Raw genomic sequence first — 23,982 nt, 5'->3', positions numbered from 1 at the left:
GAGGATTCCAGACAGGGGGAACAGCCAGCACAAAGGTCCTGAGGGAGCCCCTAGCAGATGGGTGATGAGTCTAAGGAGTGGCCAGGTAACTGAAACCCAGTGAGGAGGGGCATGGAGAAGGTGAGGACTGGAGAGGACGCTGCAGAGGGTCCAGGGCCTTGTGGACCTGAGTAGGACTTAGGCTTCTGCTCTGAGTGAGGTGGGCACCAAGGAGGGATCTGACAGGAGGCAGGCAGAACCTGACTCAAGTGCTCACAAGCGCTCTCTGGCTGCTACGGCGGGAACAGACGATAGCAGGCAAGCAAGAGAAGGCAAGGAGAGGGGGCAGAGGAGGCTGTAAGCAGCCGTGGCGGGTTTGGCGTGGACGCAGCAATCAGTCTGGGTTAAAAAAAATTTTTTTTTTTTTAATTTGGCTGCACTGGGTCTTCATTGCTGTGTGCCAGCTTTCCCTCGTTGCGGTGACGGGTGCCACTCTCTAGCTGTGGGGCTCAGGCTTCTCATTGCGGTGGCTTCTCTTGTTCCAGAGCACAGTCTCTAGGCCCCCGGGCTTCAGCAGTTGTGGCACACGGCATTAGTTGCCCTGTGGCATGTGGGATCTTCCCAGACCAGGGATTGAACCTGTATCCCCTGCACTGGCAGGCGGACTCTTAACCACTGGACTAGCAGGGAAGTCCTAAATCTGGGTAAAATCTGAAGGAAGAGCTGACTAGCTCTAGGTGGTCTGGCTTGCGTGTGTAGCTTTGTACACCTCCCACCCCCACTCACACACACTTACAGAAAGGAAGAGTCTTCACACTCACTCGCTCCCTCACATTCTCACACACCTCCCTCCGACACAAGCACATAGCCTTCTGCCGTCTGTGTTCAGGTGTCACCTCCTCAGGGAAGCCCTCTGGGCTGCCCCTCAGCTCCTCTGACACAGCCCCCAGTCCTGCCATGGCTCTTACCCCGCAAGCCCCCGCTAATCTTGGGATGAGCGTCTGGAGGCAGCAGGCTTTTGGCGAAGGGTATGGACTGGGGAGGTGACAGGCTGGCGGGGGGGTGGGCTGGGTCTTACTGGCTGTTTGCGTGGCACCTGGCCCCTAGTAGCTGCTTAGGAAACCTACGTCGAATGCCCACAAGGAAGGGTGAAGGGGAACAGGGTGCGCTGGCCGTGGGGCACGCAGAGGACAGGCACCTTATTTGGGGCCCCTCGGGACTGCTGCTGCCCCTTCCTTCTGGAGCCCCTCACCTCTGGGACATGATCTTGAAGGCGTCCGGCAGGTAGCACTGCACGTTCTCCATCTGGAAAGGGTCGGCGTCGCAGATCTTGTCGTCTGTACGCCCATAGTTGGCGTTCTCCACCATGATGACGTCACTGCCCGGGCACCGCAGCTCGATGGGGTAGCCTTCACATGCCAGCTCCCGGCGCATCAGCCCAAATGGGAGCCCAGCCCGGCTCAGGCCTGCAGGGAGAAGGGGGAGGGAGTTGGTCATCACCAGGCCCAGGAGGGGTGGGACGGAACCCCACTGAAGAGGCTCCACCTCCAGCTTGACTGTATCGGCCTGTGGGCTGTGTGAACCTCAGTTTACTCATCTGTGAAATGGGCTTCTCGGTGTGCCCACTTGTGTAGTAAGGCCATTAGCCCGGCCCAAGAAGAGTCTGGATCCTGGGAGGTGCCCTGTGAGCCCTTGCAGTGTCCTTTTTGAGATGAGTGTCTTTACTTGGGGGCCCAGAGCCATGCCAGGGTAGCCTGTGTGAACTGTTAATTGGTTAAATCAGGTCTTCCCCCCTCCACCAATTCATAAGCTGAAATCAAGCCCTAACCCCCAGTATCTTAGAACAGCGGTCCCCAACCTTTTTGGTACCAGGGACTGGTTTCATGGAAGACAATTTTTTTTCCATGGACAGGGGTATGGCGACGATTGTTTTGGGATGTTTCTCATAAGCAGCGTGCAATCTAGACCCCTTGAATGCACAGGTCACAGTAGGGTTCACGCTCTTATGAGAATATTAATGCCACCGCTGATCTGACAGGAGGCGGAGCTCAGGCAGTAATGCAAATGATGAAAAGCAGCTGTAAATACATAAAGCTTCACTTGCTGGCCCGCCACTCATCTCCTGCTCTGCAGCCTGATTCCGAATAGACCATGGACCACTACTGGTCTGCGGCCCAGGAGCTAGGGACCCCTGCCTTAGAATACAAGCACATTTAGAGACAGCATCTTTACAGAGGTACTCAAGTTAAAATGAGGCCACTAAGGTGGGTCCTAATCCAATATGAGTGCCGAAGAATTGAAGCTTTCAAACTGGTGTTGGAGAAGACTCTCACGAGTCCCTTGGACAGCAAGGAGATCAAACCAGTCAATCCTAAAGGAAATCAACCCTGAATGCTCATTGGAAGGACTGATGCTGAAGCTGCAGCTCCAATACTCTGGCCACCTGATGCGAAGAACTGACTCACTGGAAAAGACCCTGACGTTGGGAAAGATGGAAGGCAGGAGGAGAAGGGGTTGACAGAGGATGCCACGGTTGGATGGCATCACCGACTCGATGGACATGAGTCTGAGCAAACTCCGGGAGATGGTAAAGGACAGGGAAGCTTGGTGTGCTTCAATCCATAGGGTTGCGAAGAGCCAGATGTGACTGAACGACTGAACAACAGCAAATCCAATATGAATGGTGTTATAAAAAGAGGAAGTTTGGACCCAGAGGCGCACAAAGCAGGAAGATGACGTGGAGACGCAGGGAGGAAGATGATGGCCCTCTGTGAGCCAAGGAGGAGGGCCTGGAATAGACCCTTCCCCGGCGGCCTTCAGAAGGAACCGGTCTTGCCGACACCTTGATCTTGGACGTCTGGCCTCTACAAGTGGGAGGGAATGCCTTTCTGTTGCTTAAGCCCCTAGTCTGTGGCACTTGGACATGACGGGCCTAGCAAACTATGAATAGCTCACTAACAATGCGGTTTCAGGCAGGTGTTTTGGGTCATGTAGCAGTTGACCGCTAGAGGGGCTGGAGATTGAGGCCAGCCATGTCTATGGGACTGAGCCTCAGTAAAGACTCTGGACACTAAGGCTCAGAAGAGCTTCCCCAGTTAGCGTATAACATGCGTGGTGTGGCTCATCGTTGCCTAGAGTTCCCGCTGTCTGCGACTGCACTGGGAGAGAACCCCCAGAAGCCACCATGCACAGAACCTTCCCGATGTTGCCCCAGGCCCCTCTTCTCCTGGCTGGTTTTCATCTGTGTCAGTTCACTGTAGTCAACGTTGTTGTTTAGTTACTACGTCAGGTCTGAATCTTTTCTGACCCCCATGGACTGTAGCCTGCCAAACGCCTCTGTCTGTGGGATTTCCCAGGCAAGAATCCTGGAGTGGGCTGCCATTTTCTTCTGCAGGGGATCTTCCCAACCAAGGAATTGAACCTGGGTCTCCTGCATTGGCAGGAGGAATCTTTACCACCTGAGCCACCAGTAATCAACCACAAGGGACGGTCTTCCCTTGTGGCTCAGTGGCAAAGTCTGGCGGGCTACAGTCCATGGGGTCCCCAAGAGCCAGACACAACTGGGCGAGTAAACAACAATAATGGTGTTTGTGAATTTCATGAATCCTTCAGGCAAATCATCAGAGCTGAGAGTGGCCTGGGGCACTTCTCTAACTTCACACCACCCCCACGCACAGAGCAGGGAGGGTATAGAAGGGAATGTCCTCACATTCTGGAAGAAACCACAGAGCCTGGCTTTGCTACTTCCCAGCTGACAGGCCAAGTGGGTCCTTTGGGCCAGAGTTTCTCCCAGTGTGGCCCTGGGCATATCCGCATTGTGTTCGGAACACAGATTCTGAGTGCCCCCAGACCCAGGCCTGCTGATCCCGAATCTCGGGGGTGAAGCCAGGAACCCCTAAATGGGTACACCCCACCCCGTGATTCTCACGCACACTCTCGTCTGGACAGCTGCTGCTGGCGCCTCACCAGGCCTCAGTTTCCGGATCTGTAAAATGAGCAAACCACAGCCCAGGGCTGTACTGGGAGGCTTCTGCGCTAGATGCTCTGGAAGGAGGTACTGTGGGCAGCGAGGGCATCCCAGGGAGAGGGCCCCTGGCTTTCACTTGGCAAACTTCCTAGGGTTGCCATGACAATGGAAGAACTTGCCATGGGCCTGGCTCTTGGAGGGGTTACATTGTCACATGTCAGCTCCCTTCCTGTGCCTTTCAGGGACTGCAAGCTGGGACTCAGGAGCCCAGTAGTTAGGGTTTAAATCCCAGCGCAGCCACTCCCTGGCTGGTGGCTTGATGTAGTCACTGACCACCCCTGTGCCCTTACTTCCTTCTCTAGGGAGCCGACAACGCCTACCTCATGGGCCTCTGCTGAGGGGTGCAGCAGAACTGGTCCTCGGTGAGCAGACAGGCCCCTGATTACTACTGTCAGGAGGATGATGAAGGCAGCTCGTCTCTGTGGGACAGAGCAGGCTTAGCATCATCCACGCCTGCCAGGGCAGCCACCTTTTTGCACACTAGTCCCAGCCAGGCCTGTGCCGGGGGTCCGAGGAAAGCAGGGATACACACAGGGGTCCTGAGTCGCCAATGGGCTGTCACTGGCGGATAGAGAGAAAGTCCCAGTGCACACTGGCAGCAGAGACAGACGGGCCCCGTGGTGCGACCTAGTCCCTCTGATGCCAGCTGGGGGCCCAATGGGGTTGGCAGCCAGGCCCTCGGGGTTTTTTGGGGTGAGTTGAGTCCCACTTGGGGAAAAGTTTTACATGTGTTTCTCCAGCGCCATCTGCTCCCACGTCTAATTTTAGTCCTTCCTGGGTCTGGGAAGGAGGCTGGGGGTGGAGAGCTGGCTCAGATGGGTCTGGGGGTGGAAGCAGCCCCGCCCGGCCCCGTTGGGGCTGTGGGGCAGGACCTGGATGGGCAGAGAACACAGGTGCTGCGGGAGCGGAGGTTGCCAGCTGGCCGGAGCAGTGCCAAGGCCTGGTGGCACGGCTGAACGACGGCCCCTCCACCTTTGAGGCTGTCTGTGAGAGGGAGCACTGGGGAGCAGGGCCTACCACCAGCGGCCTCCAGACAGGGCTGGGAAGGGCGGGGCTGGGTGCACCCCCAGGGCGAGGGTGAGGCTGGCGGGCCTCCTCTCTCTGCCTCTCATCCCGCGCTGCCCTTGCCCCTGCCTGGGCCCACCATGGGGACAGTAATTGAGTAATCGGGTGAGGGTGGGCGGGCAGGCTCCGGGCACTAATTGTGGCGTGTGCAGGATCCCGGGGCCGGCATAGGGCCGAGCCGGATAATTAGTTGTTTTTAAATAAACGTCAGCGGGCATGCTTTAATTAAGCCTTCTTCCCAGCGAGAGCCTCGGAGATGTAATCACAGAGAGACACACACACACAGGAGATGAAGAGCCTCACCAGGAAGGCCTGTCCCGGTCCTGGAAGCCACAGCCCAAATCCCAGGCCCTAGGACCCCTGGTGGGATGAGCCCTGGAGCTCTGGGTTTGGGGTGAGGGGCTGATTCGGGGACCCCTTGAATCAGCGTGTGTGATCACCAAGTATTTCTCTGCTCTGAGTCTGCCAGACTGAGGCTGGGTGGGGGCCTGATTCTCTTAACAAGGGATCAGGAGGTTGTGGTGGTTGACTCTTTTGCAACCCTCCAGAGCGTAGCCTACCAGGCTCCCCTGTCTATGGGATTCTCCAGGCAAAAAGTGGGTTCCCATGCCCTCCTCCAGGGGAATCTTCGCAACCCAGGGATTGAACCCAGGTCTCCTGCATTGGCAGGCAGGTTCTTTACTGCTGAGCCACCAGGGGAGCCCTGGTCGGGGGCATTTCGGGGTTTCATCCCCCTCCCCTGCCTCGGCCCCCTCAACACCTACCTTGGGTGGCTGAGGTGACGAGGATGGCTGTGACGCAGAGACTCCAGAGCGCGGCGGCCAGGCGGGCCATGGCGGCGGCCAGGGGTGCGTTCTCGGCTCAGTGGGCTGTGCAGGGGGCCTTGGCCCGCATCACCAGGTGGGCACCACGGCCTGGTCCACCAGCCTGTGGAGGACAGGGAGAGTGAGGTGGGGGGCAGGGTGGGCCGAGGAGGAGGGCAGGTCTCCTCTCTTTCTGCAGGTGCCCGAGGGCCTCTAGCCTGCTGCCCTGAGAGGGGCGGACCAAGCTGGCCAGAAGCAGCACCCCTGGGCCAGAGGCTGACCCCTCCAAGGCCTCTGGCTCACGCCCAACAGGTGGACCCACCCATTTGGGCACCTTGGATCTCCCAGAAGCACCTCCTGGAGTCTGCCAGCACCCCCTTCCCCAGGTGGCTGGGGTAATTCTTCGGGCAGTACCAGCTAAGAAGGGCCCACCTGCACCCAGGCAGGTCCCAGACCCTCCACCCCAGAGGAGAACCCTCTGGAAGCCTCTTAAAATAGAGACCCTTCCAGTTCGTCTCCCCTACCCCAGCTTCATCATCCAGCACGGCGTCCAGGGTGGGGGACCCAGGCGTCTTGGCCCCAGCCTGCAGCCTCCCAGGCTTGGGCAGGAGTCCAGGGCCCCACCCCCAGCCCCTTGGCTTCCTGTCTCTCTGGCTCTGGAAGCTAATTAGAATCCAGCTGGCTGGCGCCACAGATCAGGGACCAGGGACAACTAAGCCCCCTCTTTCCTCTCGGGGGGACCCTCAGGGTGAGCTGGAGACAGGCAGGCGGGGTGAGGGGTGGGTGCAGCCCCTTAGGGGGGCTGGGGAAGCTGGAGGAGGGGTGGGAGTTGTGTGTCCTTCCAGGCTAGCCCTCCCCTTCCCCAGTCTGTCCTTCCCGGGCACAGCGGCTTCGAGGGCACAGAGCCGGGTTCTGACCACTTTTTCTCCCTCCCAGCCTCTCCTCTTCTCACTGCTTCTGTCTCCCCTGGGATACTCCCAAGATGGGACACCCAGATCTCCACGCTTGGTCCTTTGCTTCATCTACAAGCCGGTTCTTCAAGTATGACTCTGGCCCAGGGGCACCAGCCTGGACAGGAACTTGCTAGACATGTACCTTCTCTGAGGAGGGTCAGCACCCATGTTTCTTTCTTTAAAAACAGCTTCTCTTTTATTTATTTGGCTGCATTCTTGGCTGTGGTTCACCAGCTCGGTAGTTGTACGGCGTGGGTGTAGTTGCTTTGTGGCATATGGGATCTTAGTTCCCCGGCCAGGGATCGAATCTGCACCCCCTGCGTTGCAAGGCTGATTATTAATCACTAGACCACCAGGCAAGTTCCAGCACCCCATGTTTTAACCGGCTCTCATTCCCTGATAGCTCAGTTGGTAAAGAATCCGCCTGCAATGCGGGAGACCTGCATTTGATCCCTGGGTTGGGAAGATCCGCTGGAGAAGGGAAAGGCTACCCACTCCAGTATTCTGGCCTGGAGAATTCCATGGACTGCAGAGTCCACGGGATCGCAAAGAGTGGGACATGACTGAGTGACTTTCGCTTCACTTCTAGTGTGCAAACCCTTGGTCTGTCCTCTACTTGCAACCCCTCCCCCGCTCCCCGCCGTCTGTCCTACGGTCTCAACACCAGGGACAAGCTCATACTGTCCAAGCCTCTTATTTACAGTTTGGAATATCACAAAAGAGCCCTGACGACTGGTCCTTTTCCCCCCACAATTGAAAGCCTATCAACCAGCCCAGTAAGCTCCCTGACCCCACTCGTGCCTCCTGCTCTTCTTCAAGCAGCCCAGACCCTGCCCCAGGGCCTCGGCACTTGCCCCTTCCTCTGGGTGAATCTTCTGCCTGCCAGAATCTTCAGCCTCTTCCTCGGCTCCCTGGCCTCCTTCAGCCCTTGGTTCAGATGTAACTGTTTCTCTTCTCTAGTGGATGTGCCCCTCCACAGGCAGGGATCATTGCATTGTTTTGGTCCTGCCTCCACAACAGGCCTGAGTGTTTGTTGAACAGCTGTTGTTCAGTTGCTCGGTCATGTCCAACTCTTTTGCGACGCCATGGACTACAGCCTGCCAGGCTCCTCTGTCCATGGGATTTCCCAGGCAAGAATACTGGAGTAGGTTGTCATTCCCTTCTCCACGCTGAATCAGTCTCAGAACCCAAACCTAGGAATCCTCCTCAATTACCAACTCCTCTGCTCCCCTCCCCTTCATAAGCTCCTCCAGCAAGTCCCACGGGCTCTGCCTCCCTCCAAAGTACCCTGTCAATCTGCCCACTCCCCAGGGCCACCACCAGGCCCAAGCCACCACCCTGCAGCCCCCAGAGGCTTGTCCTGGCCTCCTCCTCTTCCCAGCCTCGCTGCCTCCACTCAGTGCTAAGGCCATCATTCAATTACATGAATTTGAGCATCAACCTCCCCCTCTGCTCTCCCCTGGGGTCTCCGTTCCTCACCAGGACCCAGAGGCTGCTGGTGACCTGGTGTCACCACGTTCTCCAGTGCAACCCTCCTCCCAGTCCTATGAGCTCCAGCTTCCTTCCGGCCTGAGCCCTTGCCTGGGCTGCCCCTCCGCCTGGAACACTCTCCCAGCAGCTCCATCGCCTGCTGCAGCTTCTCATCATTCAGGGTTCAACCTCAAGGTCACCCCAGCAGAGCAACCTACCCTGACCGCCCCCACCACACCTGTACCCTCGCTTGCCATCCTTTAGCCCTGTTTTTAATTTATTTTGGTCACACTGTGCAGCTTGTGAGATCTTAGTTCCCTGACCAGGGACCGAACCCTTGACTCCTGCAGTGGAAGCGCAGTCTTAACCCCTGAACCGCCAGGGGAGTCCCTAGCCCCATGTTTAATTCACAGCACCTGGAATCACCTTCTTTTTTCTTTTAAGCATTTTGCTTTTTTAAAGAAATTATTTATCTGGCTGCACTAACTCTTAGTTTCAGCATGTGGGACCCAGTTCCCTGACCAGGGATAGAACCTGGGCCTCCTGCATTGGGAGCCCAGAGTCTTAACCACTGGACTACCAGGGAAGGCCCTGAAATCACCTTCTTGTATAAGCAGGTCTATTGTCAGCCTTCCCCACTAGACCATGAGCCAGTTGAGGGCAGGGACTCAGCACAGCTTCTCAGGGAATAAAGATTTGGGTTGCTCACTCATGGGGCAGGACGTCCCTCCAGGCCTGTCTCCTCTCATGAGAAATGGAAAGTAATTTCCCGGCGCAGCTCCCCACCCCGACCCCCAGGACCCTCCCCAGCTCCCAGCCTGCAGCAAACTCTCCCCTCTACTTCCTCAGCCCACAAACATCTCTCTCATCCCCCAACCCTGTCCAGATGTGGCCTTGGATGGTTTCCTTGCATTTTGCAGCATTCTACAATTTTGCGTGGTCTGGGGCCGGGGTGGGGGAGGGGCATCACCTCATTCCCACCCGCATCTTCTACCTTCCAGACTTGGGGTGGAGCGGGGAACTGGCGCTAGGCTGCTGGATGCTCCCCTCCCTGACTCTCCCCTAGGGAGTGTAACTGGTCAGCACTCTCCCTCTGGCTCCCTTAGGGAGTTAAGCCGGTTAGCGTCTGGTTACTGCCGAAGAGGCCGCCGGATGCCAGGCTCTGGGTGCAGCCGGCCAACATGCGTCTGAGGTTCAACTCTGTCATTTCATGCCTCAAGGCCCTGAGTGGGACCCCCCACCGCCCCTAGTTCCCTGACACCTTGTTTCGGCAGGGTTCTCGTAAGGACCACAGTCTACATACACAGTGAGCCAGCAAGGCCCGTCAGAGGATGCTGTCCCAGAGTAAGGAGGGTCAGGACCCAGGAAACATCCATGAAGGAGCTGGCTCTTCTCTTTCTCCAGGCTGGGCCTGCTCCCCAGAACCCCAGGACCCCAGCCCTCTTCCCTGTCCACACCCTGCTCAGGGATTCCACCGGCCTCATGGCTTTAGACACCATCTGTAGCTGGGATGACTGCAGCCTCTGAGTCCCAGCCCCGTTTCTTTCCTCACAGCTACACTTCTGTCTGGATCTCCAACGCACCTTGAGCCTCACCAGACCCGACCAAACTCCCCGTTTCAGGGCATGGTCCCCCCTGGCACCATCCTCCCAGAGCCTTGGGTCGGAATCCTAGGAGTCAAAATCTGGGACTTCCCCCTTCCCTCACCCCCACAGCCAGCAGGAGTAAGCCCAGAGTCTGCACCTCCAGAGCAGCCCAGCATCTGTCCTCCAGACCTGGGCATCCCCATCGTCACCAAAGAGCCCTGATCCCTTCCCCGCTGCCCCCCAGCACCTCCACTCCCACATCCCAGGCTCCCCTGGCAGCCAGAGGGGCTTTTTGAAAGATTGTGGTATCACATACACACACACACACACACACACACACACACACACACACACCGTTGTTTAGTTGCTAAGTCGTGTCCGACTCTTTGCGACTGCACGGACTGTAGCCCACCAGGCTCCTCTGTCCATGGGATTCTCCAGGCAAGAATACTGGAGTGGGCTGCCATTGCCTTCTCCAGGGGATCTTCCCCACCCAGGAATCGAACTCACATCTCCTGCCTTGGCAAGCAGGTTCTTTACTAGGGAAGCCCCATATATATATATACGATGTAAAACTTGGGATTTTAACCATGTTCAAGTATACAATTCAGTGGCATTAATTACATTCTCAATGCTGTGCCACCAGCATCTCTATTTCCAAAACTTGTCTATCGCCCCGAAGAGAAACGTGTGTGTGTTAGTTGCTCAGTTGTATCCGACTCTCTTTGTGACCTCACAGACTATAGCCCACCAGGCTCCTCCGTCCGTGGGATTCTCCAGGCAAGAATACTGGAGTGGGCTGCCATTCCCTTCTCCAGGGGATCTTTCTGACTCAGGGATGGAACCTGGGTCTCCTGCACTGCAGGCCGATTCTTTCCCATCTGAGCCACCAGAAACTTGGTACCTGCTAATCAAGAACTCTGTCTCCCCGCTCCCCTCAGGTCCTGGCAACCACTCATCTGCTTTCTGTGTCTATGGATCTGCCTGTTTTGAGCATCGCACACACATGGAATCAAATAATCAGTGGCCTTTTGTGTGTGGTTTCTTTCACTCAGCAAGATGTTTTTGAGGTTCACCCATGTGGAAAAGTGTGCCAGTTGAGTTCCTCTTTTTGGCTGAGTAATATTCCATTGTATGAATGGACCACATTTCTTCATCCATTTGGATGAAAAAAATTTTTTAATTGGAATATAGTTGATTTACAAGGTTATGTTAGTTTCGGGTATATAGCAAAGTGAATCCATTAACATATACATATATCCACTTTTTAAAAAGATTCTTTTCGTGTATACACCGCTACAGAGTACTGATAGAGTTTCCTGTGCTATATAGCAGGTCCTTATTGAGTGAAGTTGCTCAGTTGTGTCTGACTCTGTGTGACCCCATGGACTGTAGCCTACCAGGCTCCTCCGTCCATGGGATTTTCCAGACAAGAGTACTGGAGTGGGGTGCCATTTCCTTCTCCAGAGGATCTTCCTGACCCAGGGATCAAACCTGGGTGTCCCACATTGCAGGCAGACGCTTTACTGTCTGAGCCAGGTCCTTATTGGTTATCTATTTTAACAGAGTAGTCTGTATATCAGAGAAGGCAATGGCACCCCACTCCAGTACTCTTGCCTGGAAAACCCCATGGACAGAGGAGCCTGGTAGGCTGCAGTCCATGGGGTCACTACTAGTCGGACACGACTGAGCGACTTTACTTTCACTTTTCACTTTCATGTATTGGAGAAGGAAATGGCAACCCACTCCAGTGTTCTTGCCTGGAGAATCCCAGGGACAGGGGAGCCTGGTGGGCTGCCGTCTATGGGGTCGCACAGAGTCGGACACGACTGAAGCGACTTAGCAGCAGCAGCAGCAGCAGTCTGTATATGTCAAAATTTTTTTTGTTTTTGGCCATGCCTCGCAGCATCTTAGCTCTCTGACCAGGGATTGAACCTGCTCCCTAGGCAGTGAATGGAGAAGGGAATGGCAACCCACTCCAGTATTCTTGCCTGGGAAATCCCATGAACAGAGGACCCTGGTGGGTTACAGTCCATAGGATGGCGAACAGTTGGACAAGACTGAGCAGCTAATAACACCTAAGCAGTGAAAGTGTGAAGTCCTAACCACTGGATGACCAGGGAATTTCCTATCGATTCATCACTGATGGATACTTGGGCTGTTTCCACAGAGAGGACCTTTTCTTTCAATTTATTTATTTTTAATTGAAAGATAATTGCTTTATAATACTGTGTTGGTTTCTGCCAGACATCAGCACGGATCAGCCATAGGTATACATACATCCCCTCCCTCTTCAGCTTCCCTCCCGCCTCCTGCGCCGTCCCACCCCTCTAGGTTGTCGCGGAGCGCCGACCTGAGCCCCCTGAGTCATACAGCGAATCCCCACTGGCTGTCCAGTTTACATACAGCAGTGTATATGTTTCTATGCTCCTGTCTTCATTCATCCCACCCTCCACCCTCTCCTTCCACCCCTCCCGCCCCCACGTCCATAAGTCTCTTCCACAGAGGGGACTTCTTAAAGACAATCTTGGGACCTCCCTGGTGGTCCAGTGGTTAGGACTTGGTGCTTTCACTGCTGTGGCCAGAGTTCAATCCCTGGTTGGGGAACCAGGATCTCACAAGTTATGTGGCGCAGCCAAAAAAAAAAAAAGAATCTCAACACACTGCGCCCCTGCTTAAATCCTTGCCAGGGCTCCCACTTCATATCCTGTGAGACCACACACGCCCGGCTCCTGCCCTTTCCCCGCTGCTCTGGCCATGCAGTCCTGGCCTGCGCCCTTAGATCTCAGCTCATGCCCCGCCTCAGAGACGCGAGGGGGCCTCCACCACCCTGCACCACAGCCGCTGGCAGCCAGTGCCCGCCTGGCCCACCCACACCGCCCCGTAACCTCCCACGGCCGGGGAACTCACACCCGGGGAGCACGCAGGGCCCTGCCTGGTGTGCGGTGAGCACCAGGTGCCCCTTGCTGCGCTGTCGCCCCCGCCCCACGGTCACGCCACCGCCACGTGACTTGACTGGTCCACTGGTGGATGCCCTTCGTACTCCTCCCCTGCCCCCAAGAAGGGAGGCTGCCGAGGACGTCCCCTGGCGCTTAGAAGTGCAGTACTAGCTGTTGTTCAGTTGCTCAGTTGTCTACGACTCTTTGCGACCCCATGGACTGCAGCCTGCCAGGCTTCTCTGTCCATGGGATTCTCCAGGCAAGAATTCTGGAGCGGGCTGCCATTTCCTTCTCCAGGGGATCTTCCTGGACCAGGGATCGAACCCACATCTCCTGCATTGGTAGGTGGACTCTTTACCACTGAGCTATCAAGGAAGCTCAGATGTATAACAGGTCCACAAACAAATATTTACCAAATGAACACAGGAATGGTGGTAGGGACGGCTGGATGGGGCATCTGCCCTGTGACCTAGGCGCCAAGCCTGACCCACATGGGTACCATTGCCTCAGGGGCACAGAAAGTGTTCCCCGTGGGCTGCTGCTGCTCCTGGAACCCCCATCCCTGGTGCAGTTCCCCCACGAAGCCCCAGGCATCCCCAGAGCTGTCCCCAGATCGGGGTTGGAGCTGGGGGAGCTGGACACAGCAGTTCTGTCCCCTCTCTTTCTGGCCTGACTGCACATGCACTCGGCCCTAGGGAGTTTCTCCTGGCACCTGGTGCTCACTGAAGTGAGGAAGTGAGGTCAGAAGTGGTGAGGTGGGAACTGCCTGGGAGATCCAGGCCTGACCAGCCCTGAGGCCTTGGGCTGGATGGAACTGTATTCCTCCAAGAAAAGATACGCTGGCGCCCTATCCCCCGGCACCTCAGAATGGGACCTTATTTGGAGATAAAGATGTAATCAAGTTAAAATGAGTGAGATCATTAGGGTGGGGTGTGTGTGTGTGCGCGTGTGTGTGTGCTCAGCCATGTCTGACTCTTTGCGACCCCATGGGCTGCAGCAGGCCAGATTCCTCTGTCCATGGAATTTCCCAGGCAAGAATACTAGAGCGGGTTGCCATTTCCCAGACCAGGGCTAAACCCTCATCTCTTGCTTTTCCTGCTTTGGCAGGTGGATTCTTTACCACTGAGCCACCTAGGAAGCCCCAGTAGGGTGGACCCTGATCCAATCAGACTGCTGTCCTTATAAAAAGGAGATGGACACAGACCCACACACACCCAAGGAGAACACCACGTGAAGACGAGGCAGAGATTGGTGTGACGCGCCTTCTAGCTAAGGGTTGCTGGCCAACCTCCAGAAGCTGGGGCAGAGGTTCTTTCTCTGTGCCCCTGGAAGCAATCAACCCAATGCTTCCATCTTGGGCTTCTGGTGTCTATAACTGGAAGACAATACATTTCTATTAAAGCCGCCCAGCCTGGCTTTAACAGCAGCCCCAGTGAACTCACACAGGGGGTCAGGGCAGACAGGGCAGGAGGGGTGGTGGTATGTAGGCAGAGATGGGAGATGGGGCTTGAGCCTCACGACTTCTGGAAAACCTTTCTGCTACGGGGGTGTGGGGGGTCGGCTGGGACCTCTCATTTGCCAGAACCACCCACGATGGCCAGGGGCAGCGGCTGACAGCGCCGTGCCCCATTCTGAGCACTGCACGCCTGTATTTCATATAATCCTCATAAGGACTTAGTAAGGATGGGGAGGTACATACCCATATTTTATAGGAGAGGAAAGTGAGATCCCAAGGGCACCCGAGTGGCTTGGAACCCCAGGCTGATCACAGTGAGCTGGGGAGACCTGGGGGCCCTCAAGAGACCCCTCGTCTGGGCCTCCACTGCTTCTGTAGGCCTGAGCAGCCTCCGAAGTGGGCATGCCCACAGGGGTCAGGTGAGCCCACACCTGTGTCTGTCCCCACTTCGAGCCTCAGGGAACTTTAACCCATGGGAAACAGGGCTCGCCACCCTCACATTGAGAAGGGAGACTGGGCCCCAGGTGTGTTAGACCCCCAGGTCGTGCAGGCTGCCCACTGACCCCATACCTGCCTCTGTTTTTGCCTGAGCCCCACGTCAGTCTCAAGTCAAGGGGCAAAAGCAGGGGCATCCTGGGGGCAGGTGATGCGGCCCAGGCTCTGTCCTCAGATGCCCTGGGATGGGGCAGGGGAGGGCAACAGGAGGAGAACCGGCTGCTGGTGGAGAGGGGGTGCCGTGAGCTTGCCCTAGAGTGTGGTTGCCATGGCAACCCTCTGTGCCCAAGTGGGTGGAAATCTGAATGCCTGAGGCGGGGGGTTGGGATACCACCAGCAGGATTCTGGGCCCCTAAGAACAAGTCTTGAGCAAGAACAAGGTGCTCTTGCTCCCTCCTCAGCAGCCTTGAGTCCTCCCCAATCCCAGTAGCCAGAAAGCCCAGCTCCACCAGCCCGCCTCCTCCAGGGAACCCTCAGGCATGGCCGAGTGGGTAAGCGGCAGGCCCTGGGCTAAGGCCAGGGACTTGGCTCTCAGGCCAGACTCTTGGCCTCTCTGAGCGCATCTCCCCATCCCAACTCTGGGACTGACAGACTGCCGTCACAGAGGTGGAGCAAGTGCCATAGTGTGTCTGGCACATAACCTCCTTCAGGAAGGGGGCTGTGGGCTCTAGGGGTGGGGTCAGGCCAGGGTCCCCACTAAACCCTTAGCTCCACCCCCTCATCTTCCAACATCTCAGCAGAGAGCACCCTGAGTCCTCCGAGGTGCTCAAGAACCTCTCCTCCTCCCATCCCCGCAGCGGCTCCTGCGTCTCCTCCTTCAGCATCTGCTCACTCTCTCCTCGGGCCTTGGTCCCCTTCCTGGTCCAGCCCTGCCGCCTCCTCCGTTCTCTCCTGCTCTCTACCCTCACGGCCCAGCCTATTCCCCCTACAGCTGCCAGAGGGCGCCGGTGAGCACCTGAGTTGCCACACTGTCCCTCTCCAGCTCAGAACCCTCCGTGGCTCCCACCACACTCGGAGCAAAGGTCAAAGTTCCCTGTGCACTCGGCCCCATCCCGTCCCTACCCTCACCTCCTTCCACCTTTTCCTCCTCACCCACTAACACCAGGCACAGTACCCTCCCAGGGCCTTTGCACAGGCTCTCCTCCCCAGAGACCTGCAAAGCTCCTCCCTTGCCTTCTTCAGGTCTTTACCCAGACGCTGCCAGCTCTGGGAGGTCCTGCTAGCCCCAACACTCCTGCATCCTGCTCTCCCCGGCACTCATCCCTATCATGCCTGCCACGCTGCTGCTGCTGCTAAGTCGCTTCAGTCGTGTCCGACTCTATGTGACCCCATATACTGGACTATGCAGCCCACCAGGCTCCCCTGTCCCTGGGATTCTCCAGGCAAGAACGCTGGAGTGGGCTGCCACTTCCTTCTCCAATACATGAAAGTGAAAAGCGAAAGTGAAGTCGCTCAGTCGTGTCCGACTTTTAGCGACCCCATGGACTGCAGTGCACCAGGCTCCTCCGTCCATGAGACTCTCCAGGCAGGAGTGCTGGAGTGGGGAGCCATCGCCTTCTCCATGCGTTTTACTTATTTGCTTATTATCTCTCTGCCACTAGATGTCGGCGCCACAGGGTGGGGTTTGTCTGCCTATAAATTTTAAAAGGTCACTCTGGCAGCCGAGTGGCAGGGGTGGGACCATTCAAAGCCTCCCCTTCTCCATGGATGTCTCCTCCCTGGTCTCCTCCACATCTATCTGTCATTTCTGCCCCTTCTGATCTCCATCCTGCACCCAGAGTGCTCTTGGCAAAATGAAAACTCCACATCACTGCCTGCCTACAACCCTCCATGGCTCCCTATTGCCTCAGAGGCTGCGACTTGGCATTTCAGGCCTGGATTTCCTGGTTATTTTCATCACCTTCTCTGCTCTGGCCTATTCTTTCCTCACCCCCCACATCTCTCACCCACATACCCAGAGGACTCCTGCCCTCTGTGCTCTCTTCCTCCAAAAGGCTCTGCCCCCAGGACTGCATTGGCACCCACACTAGCGGTAGACTGGGCCTCCACATTTTGCTCCCCTAATTGGACTTGGGCTCTGCGGCTTAAAGTCTATTTATCCCATCAGGGAACATTCCATCATGGATTGGCCTGGCTCTCTGTTGCATGCCCAGTTCTGGTGAGGAGAGCGTTCTCATTAATTCGTTTAATGAACAAAGATGAAACAGACCCTTGGAAGAGGTCGTCCAGTCATGGGGTAGTTACCTAGTTCCCACCTGGTCACAAGTGCTTTGGAGGAAAACAGACTCATAGCAGAGAAAGAATGGGGGTGGGGTGGGGATTATGTGTCAATGCAAACATGATGGGGTGAGGGAACACCTGGCTAAGTAGGTAACAATTTAGCAAAGGTCACAGGAGGTGAGCCGCCAAGGCACTGGAGAAAGAGCATCCAGGCCATGCGAAGAGCGCACGCAAAAGCTCGGAGGCAGGAGTGTGCTAGAGCGTGGCTCTGGTCTAGAGAAAGGGAAGAGTAGGAAGGGGTGAGGGCAGATGTAGCGGGCAGAGCGAGCAGGCCTGTGGCAGTGAGCTGGGAGCGGTGTAGCTTCTTTTTTAAAATATTTATTTATTTGGCTAGGCCAGGTCTTAGTTGCGGCACGTGGGATCTCGAGTTGAGGTTATGAACGTTGAGTTGTGGCATATGAGGTCTAGTTCCCTGACCAGGGATCGAACCCAGGCCTCCAGCATTGGGAGTGTGGAGTCCTAGCCACTGGACCACCAGAGAAGGCCCACCCTGAGACGGAGTGGGGACAAGACGTGCCCTGACTCGGGCGGGCGAGCGGAGATGAGACTCTGTGTGTGTGGGGGGGTGATGATGAGAGCAGAAGGTGCTCCCCGCCCCCACCCTCTTCGTTTCTCTAGGTCCACCCGGCTGTCTGAACCAGAAGCCTGCAGTTTCCCCGCCCCTCTCCTTTCCTTCTGCCTTCCAGTTGGTCACCCACTGAATCATGTCAACTCTGTCTGGAAAGCCCTGCACGGGTCCCTCTCTAAGATCTCAAAGCCCCCACCCAAGCCTTCATGTTGACAGCTGTGGTGCCCTCTGACCCACACTGGCCTCTCCTCCACCCCCCGCCGGCCTGGGCTCCCTTCCTGCCTGGCCCTCCACAGTTCCCGCCTACAAAGCGGCCAGAAGGAGCCCATACTAAACATTCTAACCCTGTTTCGTGGGCCTTGACCCCTTCCCAGGCCTCCTCGGCCCTGTGCACAAGTAGAAACACAAATCCAAAACAGTCCTTCAGCCCCCAGGACTTGCGTCCTGTCTCCCAGGGAATGTCTTTCCTTTTCCTGTCTGAGCTGCCCACTTCTTTCTGACCTCAGGGCGGGTCCCTTCCTTTCACTAACTCTTCCTGACTCCCCTCCACTTTATCCCTCCTTCCCTTTCAGGCCTCGGCTGGGAAGCCCCCTCCGCCAGGAAGCTCTCCCTTACAGGCTATCTGGCCACCTTTTTGATGCTCCTCTCCACAGCGGGTTGGAACCACGGCGGTCCGAGACCCATTTCCACCCCAAGGTGCTCCCTGACCAGTCACAAGCCTCACATATATTCCAGGTCCCGTAGCTGCTATCTAGTCACTCAGCTGTGCCTAAGTCTTTGCGACCCCATGGACTGTAGCCCACCAGGCTCCTCTGTCCCTGGAATTCTCCAGGTCAGAATCCTGGAGTGGGTTGCCATGCCCTCCTCCAAGGCATCTTCCCAACCCGGGGATCGAACCCTGGTCTCCTGCAATGTAGGCGGATTCTTTACTGCTGAGCCACCTGGGAAACCCCCAGGTACTGCAGAGCCGTGCTGAAAATGGTCACGGGAGCCAGGGCCTGTGGCAGAAGACATGGAATAAGGCTCTGGGGCCCTCTGCTACCACCAAGCTGGCAGTGAAGGGGCAGAGACCAGAGGGTGGGGGAGATGGTGCTCAGTGGGGCAACAGGGAAGAGGCCCCAGGTCTCAGGATCCTAGGTTTAAATCCCAGCTGTGCCCACTTTAGGCTGTGTGACGATGCAACTCCCCCCGCCCCCACCACAGTCCCTCCTCTGCCTTCTGTCTCTTCCCTGGGGAAATGGGACGAAAGTCTCACAATGGTGGTTGTGGGGCTTAGAAATAATATTTAGCAATTCTACATGACTCTTTTATCTTATTTATTTGCCACACTTGCACAGCCTGTGAGACCATAGTTTCCCCAACCAGGGATCGAATCTGGGAACAAGGCAGTGAAAGCCTGAATCTTAACCACTGGACCACAAGGGAAGTCTCTACACATCTCTTTTAGGGCACCTACTGTGTGTGAGGCACTGATCGAGGTGTGGAGAGACAGCTGTGAATGGGCCAGACATAAAGAACACTAAAAAAAGTCAGTCCTGTGATGTACTAGTGGTTGGTGTGTGTGTGTGTGTGTGTGTGTGGTGTGTGTGTGTGTGTGCGTGCGTGCACGCAACGTTAAATACAGTGATGGAGAAAGGCCAGACATGTCATAAAGCTCTGGGAAGGTGAGGAAGGAGCCACAGAGGTGCCCAGGGAGGAGAAGAGCACTCCAGGCAGCAAGCACGGCTTGTACAAAGGCCCTGGGGCTGTTCGGGAGTCGGGGTGCTGTGTGTTTGACAACCAGTGAGAGAGTGGGCACAGGGGAATGGCAGGGGCTGTGGGCAGGGAGGTGAAAGGGACAAACAACACCAGACTCGCCCCTCTGTTGATGAGGGTGCATTCAAGGGCACCCTGACCTCCATCACCAGGGGCAAAAAAGGGTGGGTGGGTCTGCCAGGGTGGGAGTTGACCACCTATGGACTGGGCACTGCCCTCAGCCAATGAGCTTGGCCACTTTCAAAGGATTAAGAAGAAGAGGCGGAGGAAGTTTATGCAACAGGGCTGGTAAGCCCGCCAATGTCTCCAACACTTGCTGTCTGGGTCTTCACAGAGGGAGTCTCCAGACCCTTGATCCAGAGCAGCGGTACTCACCTGCGAGGGCCCATGATTTTGCCCTACCTGCCCCAGGCTGTTCGGCAAAATCTGGAGGCCTTTTTAGGTGTCATAACTCAGGGGTGGGGGGATTGCTCCTGGTATCTAGAGGGTGGAGGCAAAGGATGCTGAAAAGTCCAGGCCTCCTCCCAAAGAATGAATGACACAGCCCCAATGTCAGGAACGCCACGGCCGGGAGACCCTGCCCTGGGCCCCTCGCCTGTCTGCCTCACCTCCCTGACCCCAGATAGGAGCACCCACCTGGCTTCCCGGTCTGCCTGGTATTTTAAGCCTCAGAGGGCAAAGCCCTGGCTATTTATAGTTTTGGGGAGAGGGGGATCAAAGGTATTTTTAGCCTGAGCATCTAATTATTGCAATTTTTATCTTCCCCAAATTTTGGATTTGGGGGAGGATGGTGTGGGAGGGGGTGGCGCAGTAGTAAAGAACCAGGCTGCCTGTGCAGGAGATGCAAGAGACGCAGTTCGATTCCTGAGTCAGGAAGATCCCCTGGAAGAGGGCCTGACAACCCCCTCCAGTATCCCTGCCTGGAAAATCCCACGGACAGAGGAGCCTGGCGGGCTACAGTCCATGGTTGTGAAGAGTCAGACATGACTGAGCGCTGAGCTGAGCTGAGCTGAAGTGGGGCGGGGGGCTTTTGCTTGGCTGATTTCCTCGGATCTGAAACAAGGGTGGGGGGTGGTTCCCATCATCCTGTGAGAGTCTGAGTCAGTGTCTCCCTGGATCAAAGCTGCTCAGGCCTTGACCATGACATTCCTACCCCCAGCAAGGGTGGAGGCCCCCAAGTAACCCTTTGGGCTCTAAACCCTATATGCACACTGCCCCACACCTGCCCAGAGGGACACCTTCACCCACTGGGGTACCCATGAGGCCCTCTCAGGGAGCTGCCTCACAAGTGTGTGCATAGGACAGCTGCCGAGCTGGTCTGGTCTGGCCCCTGGTGGGTAGCCCTGGCTCCCCTAAGAGGACCAGGGTCCATAGGGACCCCTCAATGTGCAAAGCTGGGGAGGGAGAGTCCCTTGGGGTCTCCGTCCTTTGAGAGGCTCCCCGCCTCCATTCACTTAGCTAAGAGTTCTCAAGCGCCTACTATGGGCCCAGCCTGAGTCTAGGCACCTGGCATCCAAAAGCAAACCAGGGAACAAACTCCCCAAGAGCTCAGGTCCTGGTCGGGGAAGACATACACTAAACAAACAGGCACAATAAATGAGTAAATTACAGAATGTGAGAAAAGTCATCCTTGCGAGGGAAAGTCAGGAGGCGGGTGGGAGGCTGAAATTTTAAACAGGTTGCATGGGGTAAATAAAGGTTACTGAGGAGGGAACATCCCTCATCACTGGGTGAGGGAGCAAAAGCTTTGTACGAGTCAGGGGGAGGGGCTCGGGCGAAGGAGCCGCCAGTGCAAAGGGCCTGTGGTCAAACTGTGTGCTTAGGAGCAGTGAGGAGAGAGGGGGCGAGGTGGAAGGGGTGACTGGGAAGATCATGAAGGTCTGGACCCTGGGACACCCCATGCTTGGGGTGCCAAGATGAATGGGCTGCCCCACCCCAGCTGGGGCTCCGGCGGCTCTGGATGGGGAGATATATGCCTTCTTCCCAACTCCTATGATAGGAGCCCCTTGACTGAAATTGCTCCTGTCGCTAGACTGTGAGCTCCCTGAGGACAGGACTGGGGTACTGTCCCCCTGGCGCCCCCGGCACAGTGCCGAGTGGAAAAGACACTTGGCAAATATCCACAGGTTTCATGAAGGTCTGCTCAGCCTTGCTCCCAGGAGTCACACATGCGCACACAGCAGGTGCACACAAGACGCACACAGCTCCTGACACGTGGAAGCACACACACATCCCCTCCGCAAAACTCACAACACCAGCACCCAGGAGACCCTTATGAACACAGGACCAGCCTGTCGGACACGTGGCCACACACAGGCTCATCCAGGTTACCATCCTAATCACAGCACAGGTACCCACAGGTCACAGCAGCCTGGACTCTCAGGGCGGTGGGATCCGCTCCCAGGCCTCTGTTCTGCAGCCTCCCTGCCACCTGGGACCCCACTTCCTCTTTCATCAGGGTGGCTGAGCCCAGGGCTGGGAGGGGTGCTGGTGCAGTCAGGTATAGTTCCAGACCCAGGGAACCCCCATCTCAGGAGCATCACCCCCCTCCTCACCTCCCTGGAGGGTCTGGAGGAGGGGAACTGTCTGGCATCTGGAAATTGAATCCTTGAGAGGAGCCCACACAGAAATCAGAGCTTTCTGTGTGTCCTTGGTCACACGTCTGGGTCTGGCTGGAGAGATAGGAGAGGGCAGTGACTGACAACTTCAGCTCCCTGTGGCCAACAGGGGCTGGGACGGGGACAGCGGGGGGAGACTGCTCCTCCTGTTCTCCATCAGGGGCACCCCCTCTGGGGCCAGGCAGCACAGCCTCCTGGGCTTGGCACCCCTACCCCCTGATGCCCAGGCTGGGGCTGAAGCACCATGCTCTCTCCTGTCAGCCCCCCACATGCGGTGGTGCCCAAGCCAGGACCAGACTGCTTGATGCAAACAGACTCCAGAGGGGCCAGGGGCCCCCCGGCTCCTCCCCTATGGCCCACCTCCCAGGAGAAGGGCAGGCTGGGAATAGAAACCAGGCTTCGAGTCTCCTGCCTTCCACCTCCTCCCTGCAGGCCCCACGGCGCCCAGGTGCGGCTGGTCCCCAGTTCCCTGCCCTCCCTCAACCCTGGGCATCCTCTCCACGCCCAAGGGCAGCAATCAGCATGGATCGGCCAGCTCCCCAGGAGAGGGGGTTGGGGTGGGCATCCCATCGAGAGCAGGAGTGACAAGCATGGGGTGAGCTGAGGCCCTGAGGGAGTTCCCTGAGAGAGAGAAGGAAGAAGGTGGCAATGCCATTGGAAGGCCGGGCACTCACATGTGAGCACACACGTATGTGGCTTGGTGCATGGGGGCCCTTGCTGCCAGCCAGGGATCGAATTAGTTCCCTTTTCCGCTTTCCAGATGATTTTTCATCTCTGTAATTAATGGGCAAGTCAGTTCTGAACAGCATGGCAGGCAAATTACTAGTTAGGAAAATCACGGATAATTTTCTCGATATGATAATGAAGGTTGTATTCCTTCTCTTATTCTCCCTGTTTTCATCCTACTTTTAAGTAATAAAACCGGCATTAGAATTTGGGGGTGGGGGAATGGGGAGGAAGGAGACGTCACCTGCCCCCACAGCTAGGGCCTGACCCACCCGCGGGGAGTGCTCAGCCCCCGGCCATCAGGCAGATGGAGAGAATGAGAGACGGGGACCCTGCGTGGGACACCCTGATGACCCATTCAGGGTGCCAGGCCTAGGAGACCAGGTGGAGGGGCGGGCAGCTCCCAGGCTGTTAGGCCTTGGGGCGGGGGAGTTGGGGTCTGGGGTCAGGTTACAGGTTCCCGCCCGGCCCTTGGGTGCTTGGAGAGGGGAGCAGGGATCACCCGCCTCTCCCCAAGCAGAACTGAGATCCACCAGCCCTGAGCAGACATCTACTCTCAGGTGTCCTCCGTATCTGTCTCCCAGACTGTCCAAACCCCTCTCATCGGTGACTCCTGCAGCAGCGAAGAGAACAGGGCAAGCCGAGAGAGGGAGAGAGAGGCAGAGAAAGAGAGAGGCGGAAAGGCAACCAGCCATCTTGGCAGCCATCTTGAACCCCTCCCCCTGCTCCCCCGGCTCACCACATGTTTGGATGTGGGCAGAGGAACCCAGGCCCCGGGTCCTGCAGGAACCAGGAGGAAAGGGGGCCCTGTCTCAAGGCTGCGACGGAGGGACACCCACTCGGCTGCCATGACTGTGTGCGCGCGCGGGGGGCGGGGGATGGGGGAGGGAGGAGCGGACCGCGAGGAAGGTCCAGAGAGGGGCCGGGCAGGGATGGGGCTGGGCGCTGACCGAGACTGGAAGGTTAGGGCCAGGGATGCTTGTGAGGGCTGTGTGCGGGCGGGGGCGGTGCGCCTGTGGGGCCACTTTTTGGCCACGGCGGGAGCACACACACAGCGCTGCCCAGGCTCTTCTGGCACGGACTCCCGTCCCAGACAGATGGAAAGATGACCATTGAAACCCCAAGCTCTCCTCGGCGAACACCTGGGAGAGTAGGAGGGCTGGCCCTCAAAGCCCGAATCCGGGTGGACGAACCCCAACAGCTTCCCAGGCTTAACCCGGTACCGCGGAGGGAAGATGCTGTCGACGGCTACGGCCGGCCAG

General features: G+C 56.9%; 1 protein-coding gene and 1 non-coding gene across 11 annotated transcripts in view; both read right to left on the bottom strand.

Moving 5' to 3' along the window:
- The window catches only part of ADGRL1 (adhesion G protein-coupled receptor L1), a 48,729-nt gene that overhangs the window by 23,392 nt on the left and 1,355 nt on the right, over positions 1-23,982 (bottom strand). For 9 of the 10 annotated variants that reach the window (XM_069590819.1, XM_069590812.1, XM_069590815.1 and 6 more), the window contains exons 2-3: positions 5,836-5,998; positions 1,232-1,445 (exon numbers count right to left, since the gene is read on the bottom strand). In XM_069590819.1, coding sequence (XP_069446920.1) covers positions 1,232-1,445; positions 5,836-5,905 — 284 coding nt within the window. In that variant the 5' untranslated portion in view covers positions 5,906-5,998. Of the gene's footprint in view, positions 1-1,231; positions 1,446-5,835; positions 5,999-23,459; positions 23,581-23,982 lie in introns of those variants that run through there. The other variant, XM_069590811.1, reaches the window with a different exon arrangement.
- Positions 17,462-17,534, bottom strand: TRNAG-CCC (transfer RNA glycine (anticodon CCC)). The gene has a single exon. It is a non-coding gene; the product is annotated as a tRNA-Gly (tRNA).

The sequence above is a fragment of the Ovis canadensis genome, chromosome 5 (assembly GCF_042477335.2).
Source record: "Ovis canadensis isolate MfBH-ARS-UI-01 breed Bighorn chromosome 5, ARS-UI_OviCan_v2, whole genome shotgun sequence".
In the NCBI taxonomy this organism is placed as follows: Eukaryota; Metazoa; Chordata; class Mammalia; order Artiodactyla; family Bovidae; genus Ovis; species Ovis canadensis.
This window is presented reverse-complemented; position numbering and strand designations above follow the sequence as displayed.